The 23400-nt window shown below is 55.5% G+C and overlaps 1 protein-coding gene across 1 annotated transcript in view; it reads left to right on the forward strand.

The window, feature by feature from the left end:
• Window positions 1–285: 285 nt before the first annotated feature.
• The window catches only part of KCNK9 (potassium two pore domain channel subfamily K member 9), a 101325-nt gene continuing 78210 nt past the window's right edge, over window positions 286–23400 (forward strand). Inside the window, exon 1 of the mRNA XM_069600932.1 lies at window positions 286–1120. Within this exon, the coding sequence (XP_069457033.1) occupies window positions 448–1120 (673 nt within the window). The 5' untranslated portion in view covers window positions 286–447. The remainder of the gene's footprint in view (window positions 1121–23400) is intronic.

Here is a 23400-nt window from a genome sequence, read left to right on the forward strand (position 1 = left end):
GCCGCGCCCCGCTCCCGCGCCTCGGGGGCTGAGCCCAGCAAACTTCGCGGAGCGGCCCACGCCTTGCGGGGACCCCGCCGCATCCCGGGGCGCTCGGGTGGACGCAGGGCGCTCGGACCTCCGGGCAGCGGGCCGCCCCGCCCGCTGCACCTGCTCGGCCCCTTTCCGAATCGCTGGGGACTCCGGAGACGCAGCCACTTCGCAAACTTTTTCACCCCCCTTCGAAGGGGGGCTCGGAGGGCTAAAGGGGGAAGGAGGTCCCGCGGGGCGCGCGCAAACCTGCGGGCTCCTAGCTGGGCGCCGCCTCCCCGGAGCCGGACCCGAAGGGGCGCGGGCCCCGGCGGCCGCGCTCCGGCGCCCGCTCCCGCCCCTGCTTTTCCGGCGGGAGCGGGGGGCGGGGTGCGGAGGGCAGCGAGGCCCTCGCGGTGCCCGGCGGGGCCGCCGTGCATGGCCCTGCGCAGTGGGGCGGGCTGTTTTGGCCGGGTCTGGCGCAGGGTGTCGGGGCTCCCGGACTCCTGGCCCCGGCGCTCCAGCAGCCTCCTGTGCCTGTCTGCCTTCTCTCCGGAGCCCAGGCCCGCGCCGCCCCTGCCCCGCCAACCGCCTCGCGGTGGCAGCGGCTGTGGCGGCCCCGGCGGAGGGGGGCCCCCCCAGCCTCCCCGCCCCCCGCCTCCCCGCTGCTGCTGCTGCTGCTGCTGCTGCCGCCGCCGCTTACAACTTGGAGGCGGCGGCGGCGGCGGCGGAGGAGGCGGCGGCGGCAGCCGCCGGGCGCTGCAGTGGGACGCGCGCGGCTGCGAGCCTGCGGGACATGCCCCCCGCGCCGGCTCCTTGCTGGCGGCCATGAAGAGGCAGAACGTGCGGACTCTGTCCCTCATCGTCTGCACCTTCACCTACCTGCTGGTGGGCGCCGCCGTCTTCGACGCCCTCGAGTCGGACCACGAGATGCGCGAGGAGGAGAAACTCAAAGCCGAGGAGATCCGGATCAAGGGCAAGTACAACATCAGCAGCGAGGACTACCGGCAGCTGGAGCTGGTGATCCTGCAGTCGGAGCCACACCGCGCCGGCGTCCAGTGGAAATTCGCCGGTTCCTTCTACTTTGCCATCACGGTCATCACCACCATAGGTAAGAGCTGGGCGCGCCGCCGCCCGGCTCCCCGCGTCCCGGGAGGAGTCCGGGGAGGCGGCTGAGCGCGCAGCGCAGGGCTGGGTGCGGGGCGCCGAGGGTTAAACGCCGCCTGTCGCCGGCGCGAGGGGGGGCCTTTCCCGCAGCGCCCCCTCCCCTCCGGGAGCCCCCCGCCTCTCCTGCGCCTCCTCGCCGGCCTCACCCCTCGCGGACCCCACCCGGGGCTCTCCTCCGCGCTGGTGTCTGGACCAGGCGTGCGAGCCCGGAGCGAGCGTGCCGAGCCTAGAGGGCGGAGGCGCCACTTTTGCGAAGAGAGTGGAGCGCTAAGAATAATCCCCTAGCAGACACCCACCCACCCACCGCCCCGGCGCGGGCTGGGCTGCGCGGGGCTCCAAGCCTTACACTTACTACCTCTCCCGGAGTTGGAGAGGGCTGGCTTGGCACCCGCGGCGCGGAGACCGACTCAGATGGCCCGGGCACTGCTCTTGGAGCGTGGGAGGCGCTGACCCTCGCCAGCCTTCTCCGAGCCCCCATCTCAGCTTTCCTCCCTCCTGGCTCCTCTTCTTCCAGGGCTGGAGCCCGGGTGTGCCAGGCCCCTGGCAGGAGAGAGTTTGCTGTTTGGTGGTGTGGGGGGCGGGGGGGGGGAGACTAGGGGGCCGTGACAGCCCGCTGAAAGGCTCTAGGAGGGCGGGGGCGGGGCTGGGGTGGGGACAGGACCAGTCCACCCCGGGGCTGTGAGGGTGGGTGAGGCAAGAGTGCTTACTGCTGAGAAGCTGGGAAGTTCTGGCCCGGTTCAGGGAGAGAGTCCAGTTGGTACATCCTGTGGGTCCTGAGCCCAAAGGCATTGCCCACCAAGCAGTCTCTGGGGGGTTCCTAGGGCAGGACCCCCACCGAGGCCTAGGGATTTAGAGGACTGTGTCTATCACACTTTGAGAGGTGGGGGAAGGGGTCCCTGTAGCCCAGTGGAGGTGGGGACCCCTCCCCATGGAGGCGGGAGGTAGGGTGGCGTCTCTGGTTTGCAACTTGTCCCAGCACGGCTTCCAGCCCCTCCACGGCCACCCCCTTGGACCTGTCGGGGCCACTGTGTTGGCTCACGGGCGTCACTCTTTTGCCCCCCTCCACTTATTTGTGCCCCTGCGCCCTGAGCAAAGGCCTCCTCTCCCTCCAGCCTCTCATCATCCCTCCTGCCTGACTTCTCTGGACCTCTTTCTCTGATTTTTCCTTCCCTTGATATTTTCCTTTCTCTGGAAAGCTCTGCATGCTGCAAAAACAGTATTTCTCAGTGCCATATGCAACAGGAAGCGCCAGCACAGGACGGCTTGTCTTTCCTTCTTGGTTGAAAAGACTTTGCAGAGAGTCATCTTGTTTGAAATGTTTAATTCATTGGTGTAGGTTTCTATGTTTTCAGAAGGAAATCGTCCTTCTGTTGTCAGCAGAACCAGCTTTGCTCCCTCTTGCCACACGCCCTTGGCCCTGTGGCCAAAACACAGAAAAGTCCTTCCTTTCCCACCCTGTGCTTCCAGCTCCCGAAAGGGCCAGCCGGCCAGCGTTTCTGTCTTTAAACTTTCAGCGTGAGCTGTGGCCAAGACACACATGTGCAGGATGGCAATCTTGTGGGGCAGGGGCCTGCTTGTAGGAATGTGCCCCCCCAACCACAACCGACCGCCCCTGGGGGAGGGGAAGAACTCATCATTCCCGGAAGGGCCTTGAGTGATGTAGACTCAAAACATAAAACCTGCGAGCATGCCGGCTTCCAGGAGTGACATGAGCCCAGGATACCTCGCTTGGGCTGGTCCTGAGAATTGAATTGCAGCATTGGCGAGATGGTGGTTGGAATTACAAATCAAACCCAGAGATGGTCCATTTACCTGATCAGGTTCTTGTCGATTGCACTGATTGATTCTGATTGGTGGTTCTGGACATGTGCTTCTAACAGTTAGGGCTCCAAAAAGAAAGAGTCGAGACAGGGTGGCCAAGTGGATCTTAGCCAGAGGTGCAGGCGGGATTCCAGTCAGCACAGGAGAAGGGGCCGCTGATGACTGGGTGACGTTTTCTCAGTTCTTTTGTTGAATTTCCAGCTGATTTTCCAGAAAGGAAGGTTGGAGTACATGTGTAAGGTTAGGAAGTCAAGACTGTCCTACCAGTGCTTCCCTGCCGTGGAAAGATGCTAAGGCATCTTCCAAGCCCACTGACCAGGCTTGGAACCTGAGGCCGGTCGGACCTGGAAGACCATGGCGTGTGTGGGGTGGGCTGGTTCCTAACTCCCAGCCTCAGTTACCCCCACCTGTAGGAGGGCTGTGACCTGGGAACACCTACTGGGGTGACTCTGAAGAGCCAGTGGGCTCCCTCATGCCTGCAGCCACCTGGTACAGTGTTGTCTGCATTAGTAGGTGAGAATCCAGGAATTTTGACATCAGCCTCAGATTCTCCCCTAAGAAGCTGTTTAGCTCTGAAGAGCTTGCTTTTGCAGGAAACCAAGCACCTTTCTAGTTAATTCTGTTTTCCTTTTTTTGATATAAATGTAAATTAAGGTTCTCCTAGGCCTAGAACAAAACCCAGCCCCAAGCCAGGCCCTCTGAGGAGCCATCTCCTATCGGATGGTGATGTGGACGAGTCAGGTGCCTCTTCGCAGGGTTCTTTTTCATCTCCCCTTGAGCGGTTTCTTGAGCCTGTGTGCTCCAACTTCTAGTTCCAGCCTCCGAGGTGGGGCAGGCACCACCCGCACCGCTGATGAACCCTGCTTCCCGGATGGATGCACTTACTAGCGCCCTCGGTGAAATGGATTTTAAGAACACGTATGATGACCACTTTGCCTTGGATCCGTGACCGCTGTCTTCATAAGAGGCTTTGCTGGGCTCTCACGCCGACCACAGCCCCTGCTGTCCCGGGAGGCCCAGACTCAGCCAGCTTTGTCCCAAGGAGGGACGAGCACAGGTCACACTGGCTTTGAGAGGGCAGACTCACTTCCGTCGTTGATCCGGGTCTGGGTGCTGTCTCCGCTCGCTGCTTCTGAGGTCTGTGCCACTTGTAGCTACTGCCCAGTAGATCATGTTGTTGGTTCTAAATTTGGCAAGCCCTAGGCCTTTGGAACTCTCCATCACATCAAGATGAAAATCCTTCTGCACACCCTGTCATGCCTGTCTGGTTCGCAGGAGGGTTGGATGCCCTCCCACCACACTTCCTGGGCTGTCGGGAGGAGTGGTGGGACTCGGCCTGGCAGGGCTGTAGAGTGCCTGGGCTGAGTTGCTCTGCTGGGGCTAAGGGCCGGGTGGGGAAGGAGCCCCAACAAACTTGTGCTTTTCCTACGGAGGCGCTTGAGGCCAAAATTATGTCCCATACTCAGCTACTACACCTGACTACAGTGGGAATCTCGACACTCCTCTTCAGACTCTTCACCTCTGTGTTCTAAGCTGTTACCACCTGCGGGATCCTTAAGGAAGAAACTGTGCTTAGAATTCTGATCTCATTTGGAGGATCTAAGAGGGCGATTTAAAAACTGGTCCTCACAGGGGAAGGAGGGAGTGGAGGACGTCCGTTTATGTTTTTGCTGCTGTTTGGAGGAGGGGAGACTGACATGGGGTGGGTCCCCCTAGCTAAAGGCGGGGTGGCTGCTGCAGAAACCAAGGTGATCGGCTCAGGGAGCAGGTCTCTGGTGGGGAGTGGGACACTGTCCCTGCTGGAGGTCCCCTGAGAATGTAGTGGGACATCCTCTTTCCTCGCTCGTACACAAGACCTTGAACAGAGTTCTCGCCAAGTGGGAAGTGTTTCCCGCGTCATCCTCTGGTGCTCCTGGTGCTGTGTTCTGTCCATGGTTCACAGCCTCGCTGCGCTGCCCCTGCCTGGCCTGTGTTGCCTCTGAGGCTCTGGGACCGTCTAAGATGATAAGATAAGGTCTGGCCTTGAGGCAGGAGCAGGGCTGGAAGCCCACACAGTTGGGTACCGTCCAGCGGGCAGCGCGGGGACAGCTGAACTCAGTTAACCCTTCCCGCGCCACCAGCAGGCAACCTGGGTTGGTGAGAGTCCCCACTGGCCTTCGTCCTCCAGGACACTTGGCTTCCCGTCCACCCCTCACTGCTGCTGCCGTCAGCGCCTCCTCCAGCTCCAGCATTGTTGATGCCATTTATCCTGCCCCCGGAGAAGTGCGTCTTTCCTGGCACCCCGGGGCCCATGCAGAGCCTCACACGGAATGGGCACCTCCAGGAGGACACTGGATGGGAGCAGGGCCCCTGAGTACACAGCTTCCACATATGTCACCTCTGAGGCGGGAGGGAGCATCGCCCCACTTTACAGATGAGCAAACTGAGGCCCAGAGGAGGCAGTGTGCACTGGGGCAGAGGGCCCAGAACTCCTAGTCGGGATCCCCTCACTGCCAGCTCCAAGCACAGATTCCACCAGGAGCCAGGGACGGGCCTGTGGAATCTTCCATCTGTGTCTTTCTGCTTCTCCTTTTGCCTCCAGCAATCCTGCTCAGCCAGGCTCAGGTGGAGGCTTGGCCACCCACACACAGCGGGCTGGAGAGGAGGGCTGGGGTCTCCTTGTGACCTTCTGTGTGGCAGCGGGCTGGGTGCAGCCGCATGACAGGCTGTGCTGAGCTCCGCCTCCCAGGCCTGCCTGGACCTGGCCTTGCGCCGTGTGGCCCTGGCCCTTCAGCAAACGCAGCCTGTCTGTACATGTCCTGGGGGAGGCGGACGGCTGGGTTCCCTGACTCGGGGCAACCTGAGAGAGATGGCTCTCCTGAGGTGAAAGAGACACCACCGCACTGAGGGCTTCGAGATGGCAGGTACAGCGTGAGACCCCGTGTGTGGACACCTGTTGTCTTCATCAGCCTGGACTTTCACTTTAAGCCTGGGAAAGTGGGGGCAGGAGGTGACCCAGGCTTCCATGTGCATCTCCTCCCCTGTGGACCTGGGTCCACATCTCCGCCTGCCCACCCCATGCCCTCCCTCGCCAAGACCTCACTGCAGCTGTGTTCACACCTGCCCCACCCATCCCCACGCACCTGTGTTCACACATGTCCCCGCCCATCCCCACGCACCTGTGTTCACACCTGTCCCCGCCTGTCCCCATGCACCTGTGTTCACACCTGTCTCCGCCCTTCCCCACGCACCTGTGTTCACACCTGTCCCCGCCCATCCCCACGCACCTGTGTTCACACCTGTCTCCGCCCTTCCCCACGCACCTGTATTCACACCTGTCCCTGCCCTTCCCCATGCACCTGTGTTCACACCTGCCCCGCCCATCCCCACGCACCTGTGTTCACACCTGTCCCCGCCTGTCCCCACGCACCTGTGTTCACACCTGTCCCCGCCCTTCCCCACGCACCTGTGTTCACACCTGTCCCTGCCCTTCCCCATGCACCTGTGTTCACACCTGCACCTGCCCCTCCCCACGCACCTGTGTTCACACCTGTGTTCACACCTGCACCTGCCCCTCCCCACGCACCTGTGTTCACACCTGCACCTGCCCCTCCCCATGCACCTGTGTTCACACCTGTGTTCACCTGTCCATGCACCTGTGTTCACACCTGTCCCTGCCCATTCCCATGCACCTGTGTTCACACCTGTGTTCACCTGTCCCTGCCCATTCCCACTCACCTGTGTTCACACCTGTATTCACACCTGTCCCCACTCATCCCCACGCACCTGTGTTCACACCTGCACCTGCCCCTCCCCACGCACCTGTGTTCACACCTGCACCTGCTCGCCCCATGCACCTGTGTTCACACCTGTCCCTGCCCATCCCCGACATCCTCCCTGCACCCACGTGTCACACCCCACACACCCACGTGTGCATCCATCCTTTCCTCCGGGCCGTCATTCGCTTACTTGTTCACTCTCATCATTGCTCAGAGCACTCACTCAGCTCTGTTCATGGTTCACGCTTTCCTCTGTCACTGGGATGTTGCCTAGTTCCTCCCATGTGCAGAGTGGGGTGGGGGCTGCTGTGAGGGAGGAGGTGCATGGCACCTCAGCAGGCTCAGTTAGTGTTAATGCCTCGATGGCAGGGGATCTTCAGGTTGTTCCAGCCTCATCTTCCCACCAGATGATCAGCAGATCTCGGTCACTTTTAATTTGAAAAATTTTAAGATGTTTGTATGAAAAAGCACACCTATCACAAATGTATTGCTCAGCGATCCCTGTAAGCAAACCCTGCCATGCAACCAGGACTGAGCTCAAGAGGCAGAACATTGCCAGCCCCCTGAATCCTCTGTCATCAGCCAGCCTTTTCTTGAATGCTTCTCGTGACAGGGAGCTCATCACTTCACATGTGATGAAGTATGTGTGCCTCGATGAATGTGGAGGTTATTCCCTCCACAGGGAAAAGCAGTTTGCATGTCGAGGGCTGGCCTTCTCTCAAAGGACTGGCCAGTCTCCATGGTGGTCATTTGAGGGACCAGAAGGTCTCCATTTAGAAACTGGAACTTGGGGGTCCAGAGCCAGAAGAGGAGAGAGAACTCAGCACCCAGAGTGCGGTGGGTCTAGAGCAGAAGGTATGCAGTGTGGTCCAGAGTGTGATGGGCACAGGGAGCCAGGATGGACAGGCAGCCAGCCCCAGGCAGCTGACCTGTGCTCTGAGTCACACCAGCTGTGCTACAGGGCCAGGGAAAGCACAGGAGGAGATGAGTGGAACGCTGACATTAGGGAGCCAGGCCCCTGGGCTGCAGAAGCAGAGGCAGTGGGCACTTGAGGGAGTCCATGGGCAGTGGGGTCTGGGGTATGAAAGCTTGGTTAAGGGTCTTCTTCTCCACCTGGTGGACATCCTCCTCCTTGCCACCCATTGGCAGGGGCTGGGGGTGGTGGTGTCTGGCATTCACTTCCTTAAAGGATTATGTTCAGAGTTCCCTGCTGCCTGCCTTCACTCTGGGACCTCTACTTGTAGAAAGGTCTCCCTTTTGAACTGAAGGCACCCACCCTGTGGTTTACCAGTTCTCTGGTGGAAGGGCTGAGTAGAGCTTGGTTCCCTTCCTGTCCTGAAACAGTCTTGGGATTTTGGAGCTGGTCCCAGGGCCCCTGCGTTTCTTTCAATAATGCCTTCATAAGCTGGGGCCCTCTCCCCTAAGCAGTTTTGGCACACACGTGCTCTCCAAGTCAGGTCTGATCATGCAGCGAGAGCAGAGAATCACCTCCCCTGGTCTAGCACTGTACTTCTGTTAATGCTCCCGCTCAGTATGCCAGCTTTTCTGGGCAGCCCCCTCCCTGCACCGATAAGTGCTGAGCCTTCGGCCCACTCGAACGTCTGTCGTCTGCTCCAAGAGGACTCTCCTGTAGTCACTGTCTTGAGCTGGGGTGAACCCAGACCCTGATGTTGATCTCAGAGCATAAAACAATTATGTGCTGTGGATACAGAGAAATAGAGATGATTGATGGAAAGAAATTGCAGCGGGGGAAGATGAGAAAATTTAGGAGCTCTGTGAATGCACTGGCCCAGCTTGTCAGGACACCATGAGATGTCTGCCCCCAGGCCTGGGGATACCAGCGTCCCCAGCTGGTGACCCTCTATTGGCTCAGGCACCTTCCCAGTCATGCTCCTTCCTGGGGTCTTGGTCCTGAGTGAGGAGGGGGCCTGGCCGGGGAACAGCTGCTTAAAGGTGGGGCCTGCCCCGTGCGGTGGGCTTGTCCTGACCTGCCCTCACCTTTGTTGCGTCCCCAGCCCTGGGAGGGTCCCTGGGTGGTGGCAATGTGGTGAAGGAGGGGGCCAGACCCAGAGGTGGGTGAGCTGTGGGCTGTGGTGGGCTGGTGGGTGTGCAGGTGCGCTCGGTGTGGCAAGGGGCCTGCTGGGCCTGGCATGTGGAGAGCAGAGGGGCCCAGGGCCAGGCCCGACCTCTGGCCTTGGTCTTCCATCCGGAGGTGTGGGTCACCGTGCCGCCTGCCTCCAGAGCCTGAGTGCAGAGAGACTCGAGGGGCCGGCCGATCATGGGGTCCCCCAGCCTCCGGCAGGGCAGCTCACGTCTGCCTGTCCTGGAAGCCTGATCCTGGGCACACCCCTTTAACCTGCTTCCACATCCATGAGATGGGGATGCAGAGCTTGGCGGCTGTGTGTCTCAAGCATCAGAGAACCAGAATGTGCGGTGAGAGGCCTCTCGCGGCCCCAGGCTCTGACTGTGATGACGGAGGCTGGCAGGTGCCTCCCACCTCCCTGCGCCGTACCAGCTTAGGGGCCCTGGGACCATCTCCAAATTTCCAAGACTGTTTTGGGACAGGAAGGGAACCACGCTGGGAGCGTCGTCATCACAGCCTCCCAGCCCGGCTCCCTGCCCACCCTCTTGGGGGCCGCCCCGCCCCTGCGGGTTCCCGTCGCCCTGGCCCTTGTGGCTGCTGCCCCATGTCCACGCTGCATTAGAGAACACCCCTGGAGATAGCAAACCTGGCCTGCAGCAGAAGGAGGCTCCCATGGTGGGGGAGGCCAGGCTGGGGGCTTCTGGAGTCATGGGGTCCCAGCCTGGGCCATAGGTCTTCTCACCCCAGGCTTCTTGGGAAAATGTGACTTCCTGGGAGGCCACCCTCCTCCACCCTGCAGCCACAGTGGCCCTTCTGAAGCCCACACCACCAAATTCCACTGCGACTGACCCCCACCCCCCGCACCCCCAACCTCTTGGGTCAGAGCCAGGCCACCGTTTCTCCCGCAGGGCACCCCGGTCTGTGTGTGTGATGCAACCTCCCCAGTGGACACCTGAGTGCCCAGGGCAGGGCTGGGCGCCCACTGGTCTTGGGCTCCCTGGGGCCCTCCTCAGGGCACCTGCTGGGGATGAGATTCACGCCCGGTGCCGAGAGCTGGGGGGGCCTTTGAAGTGAGTGCTTAGGGGCCCTCTTCCTGCATGGCTGGGCCCTGGGGCCCCTGGACACGTGCAGGACACAGGCCCAGCTTCTTAAACCTCAGCTGTCAGTTTTAGGGAAGATGGCAGTTTGGAGACCTGTCTCGCCGATGGGGAGCACCTCGCTCCGACAGCTTGAATATGTGATCTCAGCCCCCAAGGCCACCACCAGTGACAGGCCCATGTGAGTCTGCCGGGCACCTGGCGGGGAGAGACACCCACCTGCGAAATAGCCTTGGGCTGTTACGGCCCTGCCAGACATGTGGGGCAGGAGGCCAGAGGCCTCCTAGAGGACAGCATCACTGGCCTTTGCCCGGGGCCGAGGGGCACAGGTGTTTGCTTCTGCACCGCATTGTCATGGCACCCAGCCCTCCACCCTGGGGCATCCTCCCTGCCCTTCCAGCCTCCCCTCTCCACTGCCGTCCCCCTCCACCCCTCCCTGGACACCCCTGGCAGGCCGCTCCCACCTGAGACCCTGCCCGTGCTGGTCCCCCTGCCCAGCTGGCCTGTGCACTCACAGGGCTCTGGGGCCACCCTTGAACCTGTCCCCTGACACTGTCGGGAGGTGACAGCAGGCCCCGTCACACGAAAGACACTAGAGGGCTGGGGTCAGGGCTCTTATCCCGGTGTCCTGAGCCCCGGGGATGTGCTCACCGGGTGCTTGAGGACTGACTGCCCGGGACGAGACGTTCGTGAGTGTGAAGCCTGTGCAGTGGTGTGTTTGGTCCCCGTTGGCCACTTGTTGGAGGTGTGCGAGGGGGCAGGCATCTGGGGTGCAGTGAGTCTTAGGGGCGGGTGAGGCCTGCCAGGGAGAGAGGGGCAGAGACTGGCGCTGTCAGCTGCTATGGGCGCTGCAGCCCTGGGGTGTCCAGGCTGAGAGCAGGGCTGTTCCCTGGAGCCCGGGCCCCCAGAGTCATTTGTGGATGCATGGCTGCCTCCTTGCTGTCCCCCCCGCCCCACACCTTTGCGCTGTGGTCTTTGGCGCAGCGGAGCTTAGTGGGGATCTGCCTGTTGGCTCTTGGGTGTTCCTTTAGGTACTTCCTGGGGCCCACCGGCAGTGTCCCTGCTTCCGTGGGCAGGGGACCGTGACTGCTCGTGACCCATGATGAGGATGCCGCTGTGAATGCCGTGAAGAGCACAGGCTGTGCGCAGGGCCCCGGCTCTGGTCCCCGTGTGACCTCGGGCGGGGGCACAGTTCCCCCCTCCCACCACGGACGTTTGGGGCTGGATGCCTCTTTGCGACTTCCCTGGTGGCTCAGGCGGTAAAACCGTCTGCCTGCAGTGCAGGAGACCCCGGTTTGATCCCTGGGTTGGAAAGATCCCCTGGAGAAGGGAATGGCAACCCACCCCAGTATTCTTGCCTGGAAAATCCCATGGCCGGAGGCGCCTGGTGGGCTACAGTCCAACTGAGCCACTTCACTTTTGCTTCCACGTCTTTGCAGTGGGGGCTGTCCTGTGCCTTTTAGGACACTGAGCAGCACCCCTGGTCTCCATCCTCTAGTTGCCGGTAGCAACTCCCCTCCCCCACCCAACAATGACAGATAAAAACGTCTCTAGACATTGCCACGTGACCTCCAAAGTGCACACAGTCCCCTGTCCTGCTGACTTCTGCGGACGGGGAGAAAAAGCCGCCACCACAGAACGTGGTGGGAGGGGCTGAGTGATGTGGCGTGTGCTCGTGCGCTTCGGGTGCCTGGGCCGTGGGTTCCTTCCGTCTGCCTGCTTCCTCCTTCCTCCTTCCGGAGGAAGCCACACAACCGCCTGGGGGGCGTGGGGGGTCTTTGGAGGGAGGTGACTCTCAGGCACAGTCCTGTGTGGAGGGGAGGTGGGAGCTCAGGTGCCCCTGGTGTGAGTCACTCAGGGGGAGGAGGGGAGAGGCATTGGAGAAAGCCACAGGAGGACACTCGGCCTCCCCTCTCCCCAGGCAGAAGCTCTCTCGGCAGCGTTGTTGTGTCATAGGGGGCATGGATTCTGCTCCAGCCTAGCCGCCAGGCCCCAGTAAGTCTGGAGGCAGCCCCGTGCCCCTCGATCCTCATGTGTGCAACGTCGGGACCTTTTCTCTCTTGAACTCTGGTGGGAAGTGACTGCTGGCGATGCAGGGCTGGACTGGCTGGGCTCCGACCACAGGTCTCATCTGGGCCCCAGGAAAGGGCCTGACCCAGGCTGCGGGGGATATTCCCACTGAGTCCAGTTGTCATGAGAGGTTTCCCAGTGTGAGCACTGTTTTCGGGGAGACAGTGACCTCTTTGACCCCACCCCAAGTGCTGAGGGGCATCTATTTGGTCTAGCATCTATTTGGAGCAAGTGTTTGGCCAGAGGGATTCAAACACCAGTGAGCTCAGTGGATGCCAGTGTGTGCTGGTTCATAAAGTAGCTCTCATATGGCTGAAAAAGAGAAGTAGTGAGCCGTGAAAAATGGTTTTATAAAGAGGCGGGAAGTTCCCCATCATTCTCCTATGGTTCTGTGGTCGCACGTGGGAATGGCTTTAGCTTTTCATGTTCACACTTTTATCTTTGCCCAAATGTATGCCCACTGTTTCTGTCATTTCATCTGTCATGAATCTCTCAGAGACTGTGTTAAGCTGCCTGTAGCAGAGAACCTAGGCTACCGTGACTGGACCAAACAGCAATGAAGGAGTCTGGGGCAGGTAGTCGGGCTGACAGGTAGCTCCATGATGCCGTCAGAGACCCAGACTCCTGTCTTTCTGCCCAGCCAGCTGTCAGCTTTAGTTCTTAGGCTGGTGCCTCACGGCTCTAAGATGGCTGCTCCACCTCCGGCATCACCTCCAGCATCCTTTCCTGGCAGGAAAACAGAGAACAAAAGACAAAGATATGTGCCAACTGAATCTGCTCCTTTCTAAACAGATTTCCTGGATGGCCCGCCCAAGGACTTTTACCTACATCTCATTAGCCAGGATGGAGAAGGTGATGGCACCCCACTCCAATACTCTTGCCTGGAAAATCCCATTGATGGAGGAGCCTGGTAGGCTGCAGTCCATGGGGTCGCTAAGAGTCGGACATGACTGAGTGACTTCACTTTCACTTTTCACTTTCATGTATTGGAGAAGGAAATGGCAACCCACTCCAGTGTTCTTGCTCGGAGGATCCCAGGGAAGGGGGAGCCTGGTGGGCTGCTGTCTGTGGGGTCGCACAGAGTGGGACATGACTGAAGCGACTTAGCAGCAGTAGCAGCAGCAGCAGCATTAGCCAGGAATGTGTCTCATGGACAACCCTAGCTGCAAGGGAGTCTGGGAAGATATGGCATGTTGCTTTTCAAACTGAATGGGTTCTGAAGGTGAGGAAGGAGTAGAGATAGGTATTTATATTCTCCCATGGTATCTATGGCATATGCCTGGCATTTCAGAGTCCTTTTCTCTTTAAGTTTACATCAAACACATCAAACGTTACCTTGTGTTTCTGCAGTCTTAAAGAAAATCTATTTTCATAGCTCCATATCCACTAAAGGAATGTATGGCCATCTATTTAATTACTTCTATATATATGTTTTAATGTATATGGGGGAAGATGGAGGGCAAGAGGAGAAGGGGGTGACAGACGATGAGATGATTGGATGGCATCACTGACTCAGTGGACATGAATTTGACCAAACTGAAGGAAATGATGAAGGACAGGGAAGCCTGGCATGCTGCAGTCCATGGGGTCGCAAAAAGCCAGACATGACTTAGCAGCTGAACAACAACAAATGTATCTGTGTCTTTCCTCCTTTTTTTTTTTTTTTTTGTAATTATTGAACATCTGTGTGTGTGTGTGTGTGTGTATTCTGCTGGGTCATTTTTCCCACTTAAGGCTTTGCTGTCATGGCAGGATTCCTAGGGTAGAGGGCAGAAGCACCTGGTAGTGTTGTGTGTTGTCCTGTAATCACAAAAGCATATGGTGCAAGGCTTTTGGTTTCACTGCACTTGCAGCAACCCTCAGCAATATTGAAGACTTTTTTTTTTCTTTTTTTAATGTTCGTACTATTTTAGAACATTTTACGAGTAATCTTTGTGTGGCCTGAACCAGGTCGTGTCGGGTTGGAGAGCTGGTGTCCACAGCTGTGGACCCAGCTGGTCCAGTGGGGTCCGTGGGTTCAGTTGACACCCAGAACCCACAATCTCCCAGATGCCCCAGAAGCAGGCAGAGAGAAGGGAGCCAGTGAGCTTTGGCCTGGCTCCCAGGGTAGGAGGTTTTGCTTGATGATGGCCTGATGCAGCCAGTTGACTTGGTCCCTGGAACTCTGGGCTGGGAGGCAGCCCCACCGGGGAAGAGAGCTGTGTGTGACCCATCAGTCACGCGGTTGTGGCCATAGCATGGATGGTGGCAGCATGCCTGCCCGCCCTAAGCCGGTGAGAGACAGAACTTCAGAGGTGGAGGGCTTTTCCGTCAATATGCCTAGAGTAACACTTCTGCAATGACCCTGTGGATAGAGCTTGTCTTGGTGTTACTAGTTTACAAGGCAAAGTCCCATCCACCTCTACCTTTCATCCAAGTAACAATTTTGTAGCACGAGACCAGAGATGTCAAGTGGCTTCCCGAGGTCACACATGGAGTTTGGGACTCGAACCCCAGATCTGTTTACCTGCCTCAGTGATTATTGCATCTGGTCCTACCCTTTGAGGGTGGATCATTGCTTGATACTCCAGTGATAGGGACCTCAGTGCCTCACTAAGTTAGTAGGGAAAGGCAGATGTGGGATTGATGTTAAAACAAAAGAAAACACAAGGCCTCTCATCTCTTGTCTCTGTCATACTGATCAGAGTGCCCCAGGACAAGCTTAACCTCTAGTCCCTAGTCACAACAGTAGAGCTATCATGCAGCGAGTTTTTTCTTCAGATGCTGTCTCAGTGGATTTCATGCTCTCCACAACCCTATCAGATGGATATTTTCATGTATTCCATTTTACGGGTGATACGGAAGATCAGAGAGGTTAAGCAATTTGCCCAAGGTCACACAGCAGAATAGTAGCTAAGCCAGGAGTGATACCCAGGCAGTCTGACTTTAAAGTCTGCGCTTGTATCTGTTTGGTTATACACTGCTTCTTTTGACCTTTTGTCTCAGTCAGGTAGTGGCATGTAACAAATCACCCATAGACCTAGAGGTTTAAAACAGCTACTGTTTTTTATCGCTCACAGACTGTGGGTCAGCTGGGCTTGGCTGCCCCAGAGAGCTCTGCTCGGCAGCTTTTTCTCTACTGGTCTGTGAGCTGATGGGGCAGCTCTGTCCCAAGCCATTGTGTGCTTTCCTCTCGGTAATGGCAGAGGGGCATGAGGGCTGCGGAAGCAAGTGAGCTGTCTCATGCCCTGACCCTGCTACCGTGCTTTCATTTCGGTCACATCCTGCCGTCGGAAGCAAGTCGGGTGACACAGTCCAGAGCCGAAGGGCCGGAGGTGTGCCTACCCACGGTGGGGCCAAGGCAGGGGCGCCGTCTGCTCACCCTCCTGGCTGACCGTGTCTGCCCTCTCCTTTGCTGAGCCCTGCTCACTCGCACGCCTAGCTGCCTGGTGTGGTGCGGGGGAACGTAGCTTTGGCCTCTCATGTGGGTTCAAGTGCTGCCCGTTTCAGCGCTGTAAGGCGAGTGCTGTTCTCTTATCGGTGGTGTGCCCAGTGTGCCTCTACTCTTGGTGAAGCTCAGGCTGCGCTGTAGCAGAGCACCCGAGACTGGGTAGCTTAAGCAAGAGACTTTTTTTTTTGTTTGTTTTTTTTTTTTTGCAATTCTGGAGACCAGAAGTCCGAGATCAAGGTGTTGACATGATTGGTTTCTTCGGAGGCTCTCTCCTGGGCTTAGAGAGGGCCATCTTCTCCTGGTCTTCACATGGTCATACCTCTGTGGGTGTCTGTGTCCTAATCTCCTCTTCTTATAAAGACACCAGGGGCTTCCCTGGTGGTTCAGTGGTGAAGAATCTGCCTTGCAGTGCAAGGGACACCAGTTTGATCCCTGATCCAGGAAGATCCCACAGTTGTGGCAAAGCAACTAAGCCCGTGCTCCATAACTATGAAGAAAGTGCTCTAGAGCCTGTGAGCTGCAGCTGCTGAGCCCTTGTGTTGCAGTTACTGAAGTCCGTGCATCTACAGCCTGTGTTCTGCAATGGGAGAAGCCGCCGCAATGAGGAGCGCGGGCGTCTCAGTGAAGAGTAGCCCCCACTCGCTGCAGCTAGAGGAAGCCTGCGTGCAGCGACGAAGACCCACCACAGCCAAAGAGACACCTGTCACGGTGGACCACGCTGCCACTCTGGGGACCTCATGCTAACATGGCATGCGTGCTAGGTCGCTTCAGTCACGTCTGACTCTGTGACGCTTTGGACTGTAGCCCACCAGGCTCCTCTGTCCATGGGATTCTCCAGGCAAGAATACTGGAGTGGGCTGCCCTGCCCTCCTCCAGGGGATCTTCCTGATCCAGGGATCGAACCCGCATCTCTGATGTCTTGTACATTGTCAGGCGGGTTCTTTACCATTAGCGCCACTGTAATCACTGCTTTAAAGACCCCGTCTCCGAATTTGGTCCCATTCTGAGATGGGGGCTTAGGACTTCAACATATGAATTTGGGGAGATACAACTCAAGGGACACGAGTCTAAGCAAACTCCGGGGGATGGTGAAGGGACAGGGAAGCCTGGTGTGCCACAGTCCACGGAGTTGCAAAGAGTCAGACATGACTGAGCAACTGAACAATGACAAATTCAGCCCATAGCCTAGGGCTGCCGGGAGCCTTGAAAGAGAAGATGGAAATGAAAGTGCCTACCCAGGTTTGCCACACAGAGTTTCCTGCACAGATGTTAGTTCTCTGCCCCGTCACATGTAAGATGTGATGTATCTTATGGCATGTATCCTTATGGCCAAGGAGGTTTTGTTGCCCTACTGTGTTAAGTATTCTGTCATTTTCAGAACCTGGTTATAAGTCAGGTTAAAAGGCTGCCATGGTAGAGTGGACCCAGCCTGGGGTGTGTCACCAAGAGTTCTGAGCTCAAATCTGTGCTCCACATCTTACTGGCTGGGGGATGACAGGCAAACAAACCCTTGGCCTGGTCTCAGCCTCAGTGTCCCCATTTGTACAAGAATCATTTGTGGGTGATCCTTCAGCATGTTTTGAGGTGTAAGAGGTCTACTGAACTTTTAAACTTCTCTCTTAACTGTTTTTTTTTTTAAACAGGTAGCCTGTGTTACTTCTGTAATTAAGCACATGCATATTAATGTTACATTGTTGGTGTGATTATTTTAGTATGGTTATATGTAATACTGGGGCTTCCCAGGTGGCTCAGTGATAGAGAATCGCCTGTCAATGCAGGAGATGCAGGTTTGATCCCTGGGTCAGGGAGATCCCCTGGAGAAGGAAATGGCAACCCACTCCAGTATTCTTGCCTGGGAAATTCCACAGACAGAGGAGCCTGGAGGGCTACAGTCCATGGGGTTGCAAAAGAGTCAGACACAGCTTAGTGACTGAACAATAATATATAATATTAATAAATGAGTTCTTATCCATTAGAGATGTATACTGAAATATTTAGTGATCAGATGAAGTGTCTGAGATTTGCTTCAAAATTTTCTGAATTGCAGGGGAAGTGGGTGAAGGTTTAGGTGAAATAAGGTTATTAATTATTGAAGTTTTATTGTTTGTGTTTCGTGGGTGGGTATAATTTCAACCTCTACCTTAGTCTGTATTTGAGAATTTTTATGCTGAAAAATTTCAAGTATTGAGAAAAACATAAAGTAGAAGTGGAAGTCTCATCACAGTCTGGCCCCTCAGCCCCACTTCCAGGTGATGGCTGAGGCAGGTTGCTGAGTAGAAGAGTGTGAGACACTTGGCTCCCATGCAGGCTCTGGCCTGCTCACAAGGTTTCTTTGGCCCTCATGGTGCTTGAAAATATTTTAAATTAGTTGCCAACATATATTGATCTTTCCAAAAAAAAAAAAAAAAGAGCCCTTGGTTTTATTATATTACGGTTTGGTTATCTGTCTTATTGATTTTTGCTTTTGTATTTACTAACTATTTATTTCGCATTCTTTAGTTTTCTTTTTCTTTTCTTCCCTTCACACCCTGACAGTTACTAGTCTTTGTGTTCCTTAGTCGTATCAAAGGCTATGCCTGTTCCTCTGCTTACCCCTTTGGCTGCGTCCCATAGGCCTCTCATTATCACTTAATTCGTAAACAATTTGCAAATTAGCTTTTTCTTGACTCCAAGAGTTATCTGCAGTATGTGTTTTAATATTGTGCACACATCAAGTTAGCATAGTGGTTACAAGCATGAGCTTTGGAGCCAGATCTCCTGGGTATGAGTCTTCCTTGGTCATTTATTAACTGTGACCTTGGGCTTTTCTCATCTATAAAATGAGGATAATGATAGAAGTAGTAGTAGTAATAATAATTAAAATAATAGTAATAAAATAGCCCACAAGTTGAAAAAATTGTTAGGTATTTCATTCCAAACATTTACTGAGTGTTCACTATCTCAGGCACATTGCTGAAGCATAATTTCTGCATTCTAAGATTTGTTAGACATTTTCTTTATGCCTCAATGATTGCTTTTTTTGTAGTTTCATATATATTTGAAAAGAACACATCTCTTTGTTGTACATGAAGTTCTTTGTAAGTCTGTTAAATCAAGCTTTATTATGTTGTTTGAAAACCTTTCAAGAGTTGCTAGTAGTGATTATGGCCTAAATCAACCTGCACACATGTTGTATTCAGCATATAGACTCTTTGAAACTATCATTATTTTGTTAATTTTTATGCCTTTCATGGAATGTATGCTCTGTCCATCCAGTTCACCACAGTCCCCATCATCATCACATAAGGTCACCTCACTAACTTGCCTCAGCTGCTTGGCTTTAGAGACATTTCTGCTTGTGTCCTTGCCTATAGTCATCTGATTATCGTTATTAGGGAGACATGTTAGTGTCTCTTTCAGTGCCTTGTCGCTGTACCTGTGGTTTGCCACTTTTTTTGTATTTCTGTCCATTTTAGTTTTATGTATTTTGAAGCTATGTGGTTAGATGCATAAAGGTTCATGTTTGTTATTTCTTCTGGGTGTGGAGATAAGCTTGCCTTTATATAACAAGCTTTTTAAAATTGTGTTTGGTATTTTTGCCTTGGGTTCTTTTTTTCCTGATATTATTTCTGTGCCTGCTTTCTTTTATTAGCATTTGTTATATATATAAATGTGGGCGTGTGTGTATGTGTGTGTATATATATATATGTCTGTGTGTGTGTGTCTGTTCATATTTTTAGCTTAACTTTACCCTTTTTCTTCTAGGAAGATTTTAATATGGCTTGTAACAAAATGCCCAGAAATAAGGTACAAAGGCCCAAGACTATGGACTCTGTATGTGTGTGTGTGATTCATGTATAGGATGGTCATGATAGAACATCAAGTTTACTTGGAGTTTCCCAGGGTAAAGAACAAAAAAGAAAAGACATCAAGTGTTAGCGCTCCTGTTGTAGAGTGTTTGGCACTCCATTGCACAAGCATTTGCTGTCACGCCCTCACTGAGGGCTCGCTGAGTCCAGTGTTGGCATCAGGGCCATCAGTGAGGGCTCTATTGAGGTGTGGCTGACCCGGAGGTAACCGGAGGACGTGGAGTTCCCAGAGAATGTCTGGGTGGAGCGTCCAGGGAGTGACGGTGCTGAGCTCTGCGGGACTCTGTCCAGGGTCATCTGGGGTCCCGGCTCCTTTGATTTTCTTGCTTCATCTCTGTGTTGTCACTTATACTCCTGCTGATCACATCTGTGTCCCAGGCAGGAAGAAGCAGGATGGGCTATGCCGGCTGAGATTGCTCTTTGAACAAACTTTCCTGGAAGCCCGACCCAGCAACTGCTGCTTCTCTCTCATGGGCCGGGGTGGGTGATGTGTGGCCACCCTTAGCCCAGTCCTTGGAGGATGATGGAGAAGGGCGTGTGGCCGCCTGCCCCATTTCACACCTCCTGAGAGGCGTCGGGGCTTGGAGCCTGGACTCCTGGAGTGAAAGGGACCTCCCAACAGCTTGTTTCAGGGCCTTGCAGATTCTGCCCATATGGCCTCTGAGCCCTTGGCCAGGGTCAGCTAACACATGTCCTGGGGTGTGACCCAGGACCTCATGGTCAGCTCCAGCCCCTTGGGCTGGTTTCCCTTCCCTGCCTGGGCTGTATCTCCTGAGTGGGAAGTGATCCCGCAGGCGAGGCTGGCTCTGAGGTCCCTGGTGGCTGGCGATGGAAACCCCTCGACCTGCTGCTGAAGACACAGGCCGCTGGCTGCTTTATTTGGCATCTCAGGGTGTCCTGAGAGATAGGTCCCTCGTCGAGGGATGGGAGGAGAAGATGGGGCATGCTGTCAGTGGAGGAGCATCTCCCGCGGTGGGAGGGGCAGAGACGGGGGGAGGGCGGTGAGCAGAGGGAGCCGCTGGCTGAGGGAGTGTTCCTGCCCCTGGCCGCCGCCTTCTCGCTCCTGGTGCCCCAGACACCTGCTCCCACCCACCAGCAGGGCAAGTGCTGGCGAGCCAGCGCCCTTGTCTCCTTAACCCCTTCCTCCTGGGTCCAGCACTGACCCTTACAAGGTGGGGTGTTCGGGCTGTTGGTGCCTGTTCCTCGCTTCTGCCTATCGAGTGGACGTTGGCCATCTGCCAGGACCATGTCCTGCCCCCTTCCCCAGGCCCCGATGCCCACCCTGGCTGAAGTCCCACCTGCTCCCACAGCCAGAAGACCCAGCCATCAGAAATGTTCTGGTTTTTTTCCTTCAGGTTTTGTTTTCCAGCTCAGCTTCGGTCCTTTCTGGGCACACGGAGGAGCCCTCTCTCATTCTTGGCTTCCTCTGGGAATGACCTAAGCATTTGTTTTTAAAGGGCTGGCGGGGGGCCACGGGGCGTTATGCAACCATGCTCTGGGACCACGTTACCCACTCGGCCTTGTCCCAGCGCGTGCATTTCTGAGATGGCTCAAGGTCTGTGCTGATGTGCGTCAAGCTGGCCACAGGCCATCAGATCAGATCGAGTCACTCTGCTGCTCCGAAGCCGTCGATGGCGCCCAGCTGCCTATGGCGTCCAGGCACTGCTCACAGTGGCCCTTGGAGTCTGAGTGCTCGCCTGCCTCTTGGCTTCATTCCGCAGGCACCCTGTGCCATGTAGCCAGAGCCCCTAACCACTGAAGACCGCTCCTCTCCGACTGGTCAGCCCCCTATTATCCTGTAGCTCCAGACCCCCACCAGCTCAGCCCCCATCTCCCCATGTCGTGCTCAGCTCCCCCCACGCCCAACTTCCTCCCCTGCCCCCAGCCTTCCTAGCAGAGACTGAGACGTTTGTCCACCAGCGTCTGGCACCTGGCAGACCTTTGGAGAGTGTTGGTTGAATGAATATAAGCATGGAAATGGAACAGCTTCCATGGGGGCTATATTTAATTGTTCGAGAATATTCTCCAACTCCTTCAGACAAGCAGATCCTTGAAAAGCCACAGCCCGCGAATCTGAACAGCCGGTGTCTGCAAGAAGTGGTGGGCAGTGCAGCTGTGGGGGCCGGCAGCCCCCCTTGCGGTGAGAGTGGGCTACTCCCTGTGCCCCTTGGCCACCTGGCTCGCTCTGAGGACCCTGTCCCTTTTCCTGCAGATCCCAGGGTGCCTGCAGGCCCTGGTTTGGTTCCCTTGGGGTTGGAGCTTTCATAGGAGCAGGCCTAGGAAGGAAGGGGGCCTTCCATCATCCACCTGGGGCTGCGCCTCTCTTCCAGGTCGCTCGCTCTCCTGAGCCCCAAGTGCAGTTCTGACTGTGGGCCACGCAGGCTGCCAGTCAGTTAAATAAAAATTCTCTGCAGCAGCGCTCTGTGCACTGGTCCACAGCCCGACCTCTCTAAGTAGGGTGCTGGGTCCAGGCGTCCGCTGCAGGTGGTCAGTGCCCCATCCCATGATGTAGGATTGCCTTACCACTGGCCTCACCAGGGAAGCCTCTGGAACTTTAGTACCTTCCAGCAAAGGGAGCGGTCAACCCAATATTCGCTGTGATGTGGGGTGAGCTTCCCCCGCCACCCCCCACAGGACAAGCCTTGCAGCCCTGTCCCAGCCCCCAAGCCCTCAGGGGCTCTGGGAAGTCTGCTGGGTCAAGTCCAAACTTCTGAGATAAGTGGACCTCCCCCCATGACCCCACCCCCCTCTGCCAGCATCCTTTCTCCTTTACACTGTGGGCCGTGCCTCCTGCCTCCCACCTTTGCTCAGGTTAGTCCTCCGTTGTTCAGTCGCTCAGTCGGATTCTTTGTGACCCCATGGACTGCAGCACGTCAGGCTTCTCTGTCCTTTACTGTCTCCCAGAATTTGCTTGAACTCATGTCCACTGAGTCGGTGATGCCATCCAACCATCTCATCCTCTGTCCCCCCCTTCTCCTACCCTCAGTCTTTCCCAGCATCAGGGTCTTTTCCAGTAAGTCAGCTTTTTGCATCAGGTGGCCAGAGTATTGAAGCTTCAGCTTCGGCATCAGTCCTTTCAATGTATATTCAGGACTGATTTCCTTTAAGATTGACTGGTTAGAGCTCCTTGTAGTCCAAGGGACTCTCAAGAGTCTTATTCAGTGCCACAATTCAGAAGCATCAGTTCTTTGGTACTCAGCCTTCTTTATGGTCCAGCTCTCACATTCATACATGACTACTGGAAAAACCATAGCTTTAACTATACAGATCTTTGTCAGCAAAGGGATGTCTCTGCTTTTTAATATGTTGTCTAGATCTGTCATGGAAGGAAAGTTATGACCAACCTAGCTAGCATATTGAAAAGCAGAGACATTACTTTGCCAACAAAGGTCTGTCTAGTCAAGGCTATGGTTTTTCCAGTGGTCACGTATGGATGTGAGAGTTGGACTGTGAAGAAAGCTGAGCGCCAAAGAATTAATGCTTTTGAACTGAAGTGTTGGAGGACTCTTGAGAGTCCCTTGGACTGCAAGGAGATCCAACCAGTCCATTCTGACGGAGATCAGCCCTGGGATTTCTTTGGAAGGAATAATGCTAAAGCTGAAACTCCAGTACTTTGGCCACCTCATGTGAAGAGTTGACTCATTGGAGAAGACTTTGATGCTGGGAGGGATTGGGGGCAGGAGAAGGGGACGACAGAGGATGAGGTGGCTGAATGGCATCACTGACTCGATGGATGTGAGTCTGAGTGAACTCCGGGAGTTGGTGATGGACAGGGAGGCCTGGCGTGCTGCAATTCATGGGGTTGCAAAGAGTCGGACACGACTGAGCGACTGAACTGAACTGAACTGAGGTTTGTCATAGCTCTTCTTCTAGAGAGTAAGTATCTCTTGGTTTTGTAGCTGCATTCACTGTCCACAGGATTTTGGAGCCCAAGAAAATAAAATCTGTCACTGTTTCCACTTTTTGTCCATCTATTTGCCTTGAAGTGATGGTACCAGATGCCATGATCTTAGTTTTTTGAATAGTGAGTTTTAAGCCAGTTTTTTCTGCCTGATACCTTTTTAGGCTGTTCTGTTGGTTCTTTATTCAACATGTATACGTGGAGCCGCTTGTTAGG

The sequence above is a fragment of the Ovis canadensis genome, chromosome 9 (assembly GCF_042477335.2).
Source record: "Ovis canadensis isolate MfBH-ARS-UI-01 breed Bighorn chromosome 9, ARS-UI_OviCan_v2, whole genome shotgun sequence".
NCBI lineage: Eukaryota > Metazoa > Chordata > Mammalia > Artiodactyla > Bovidae > Ovis > Ovis canadensis.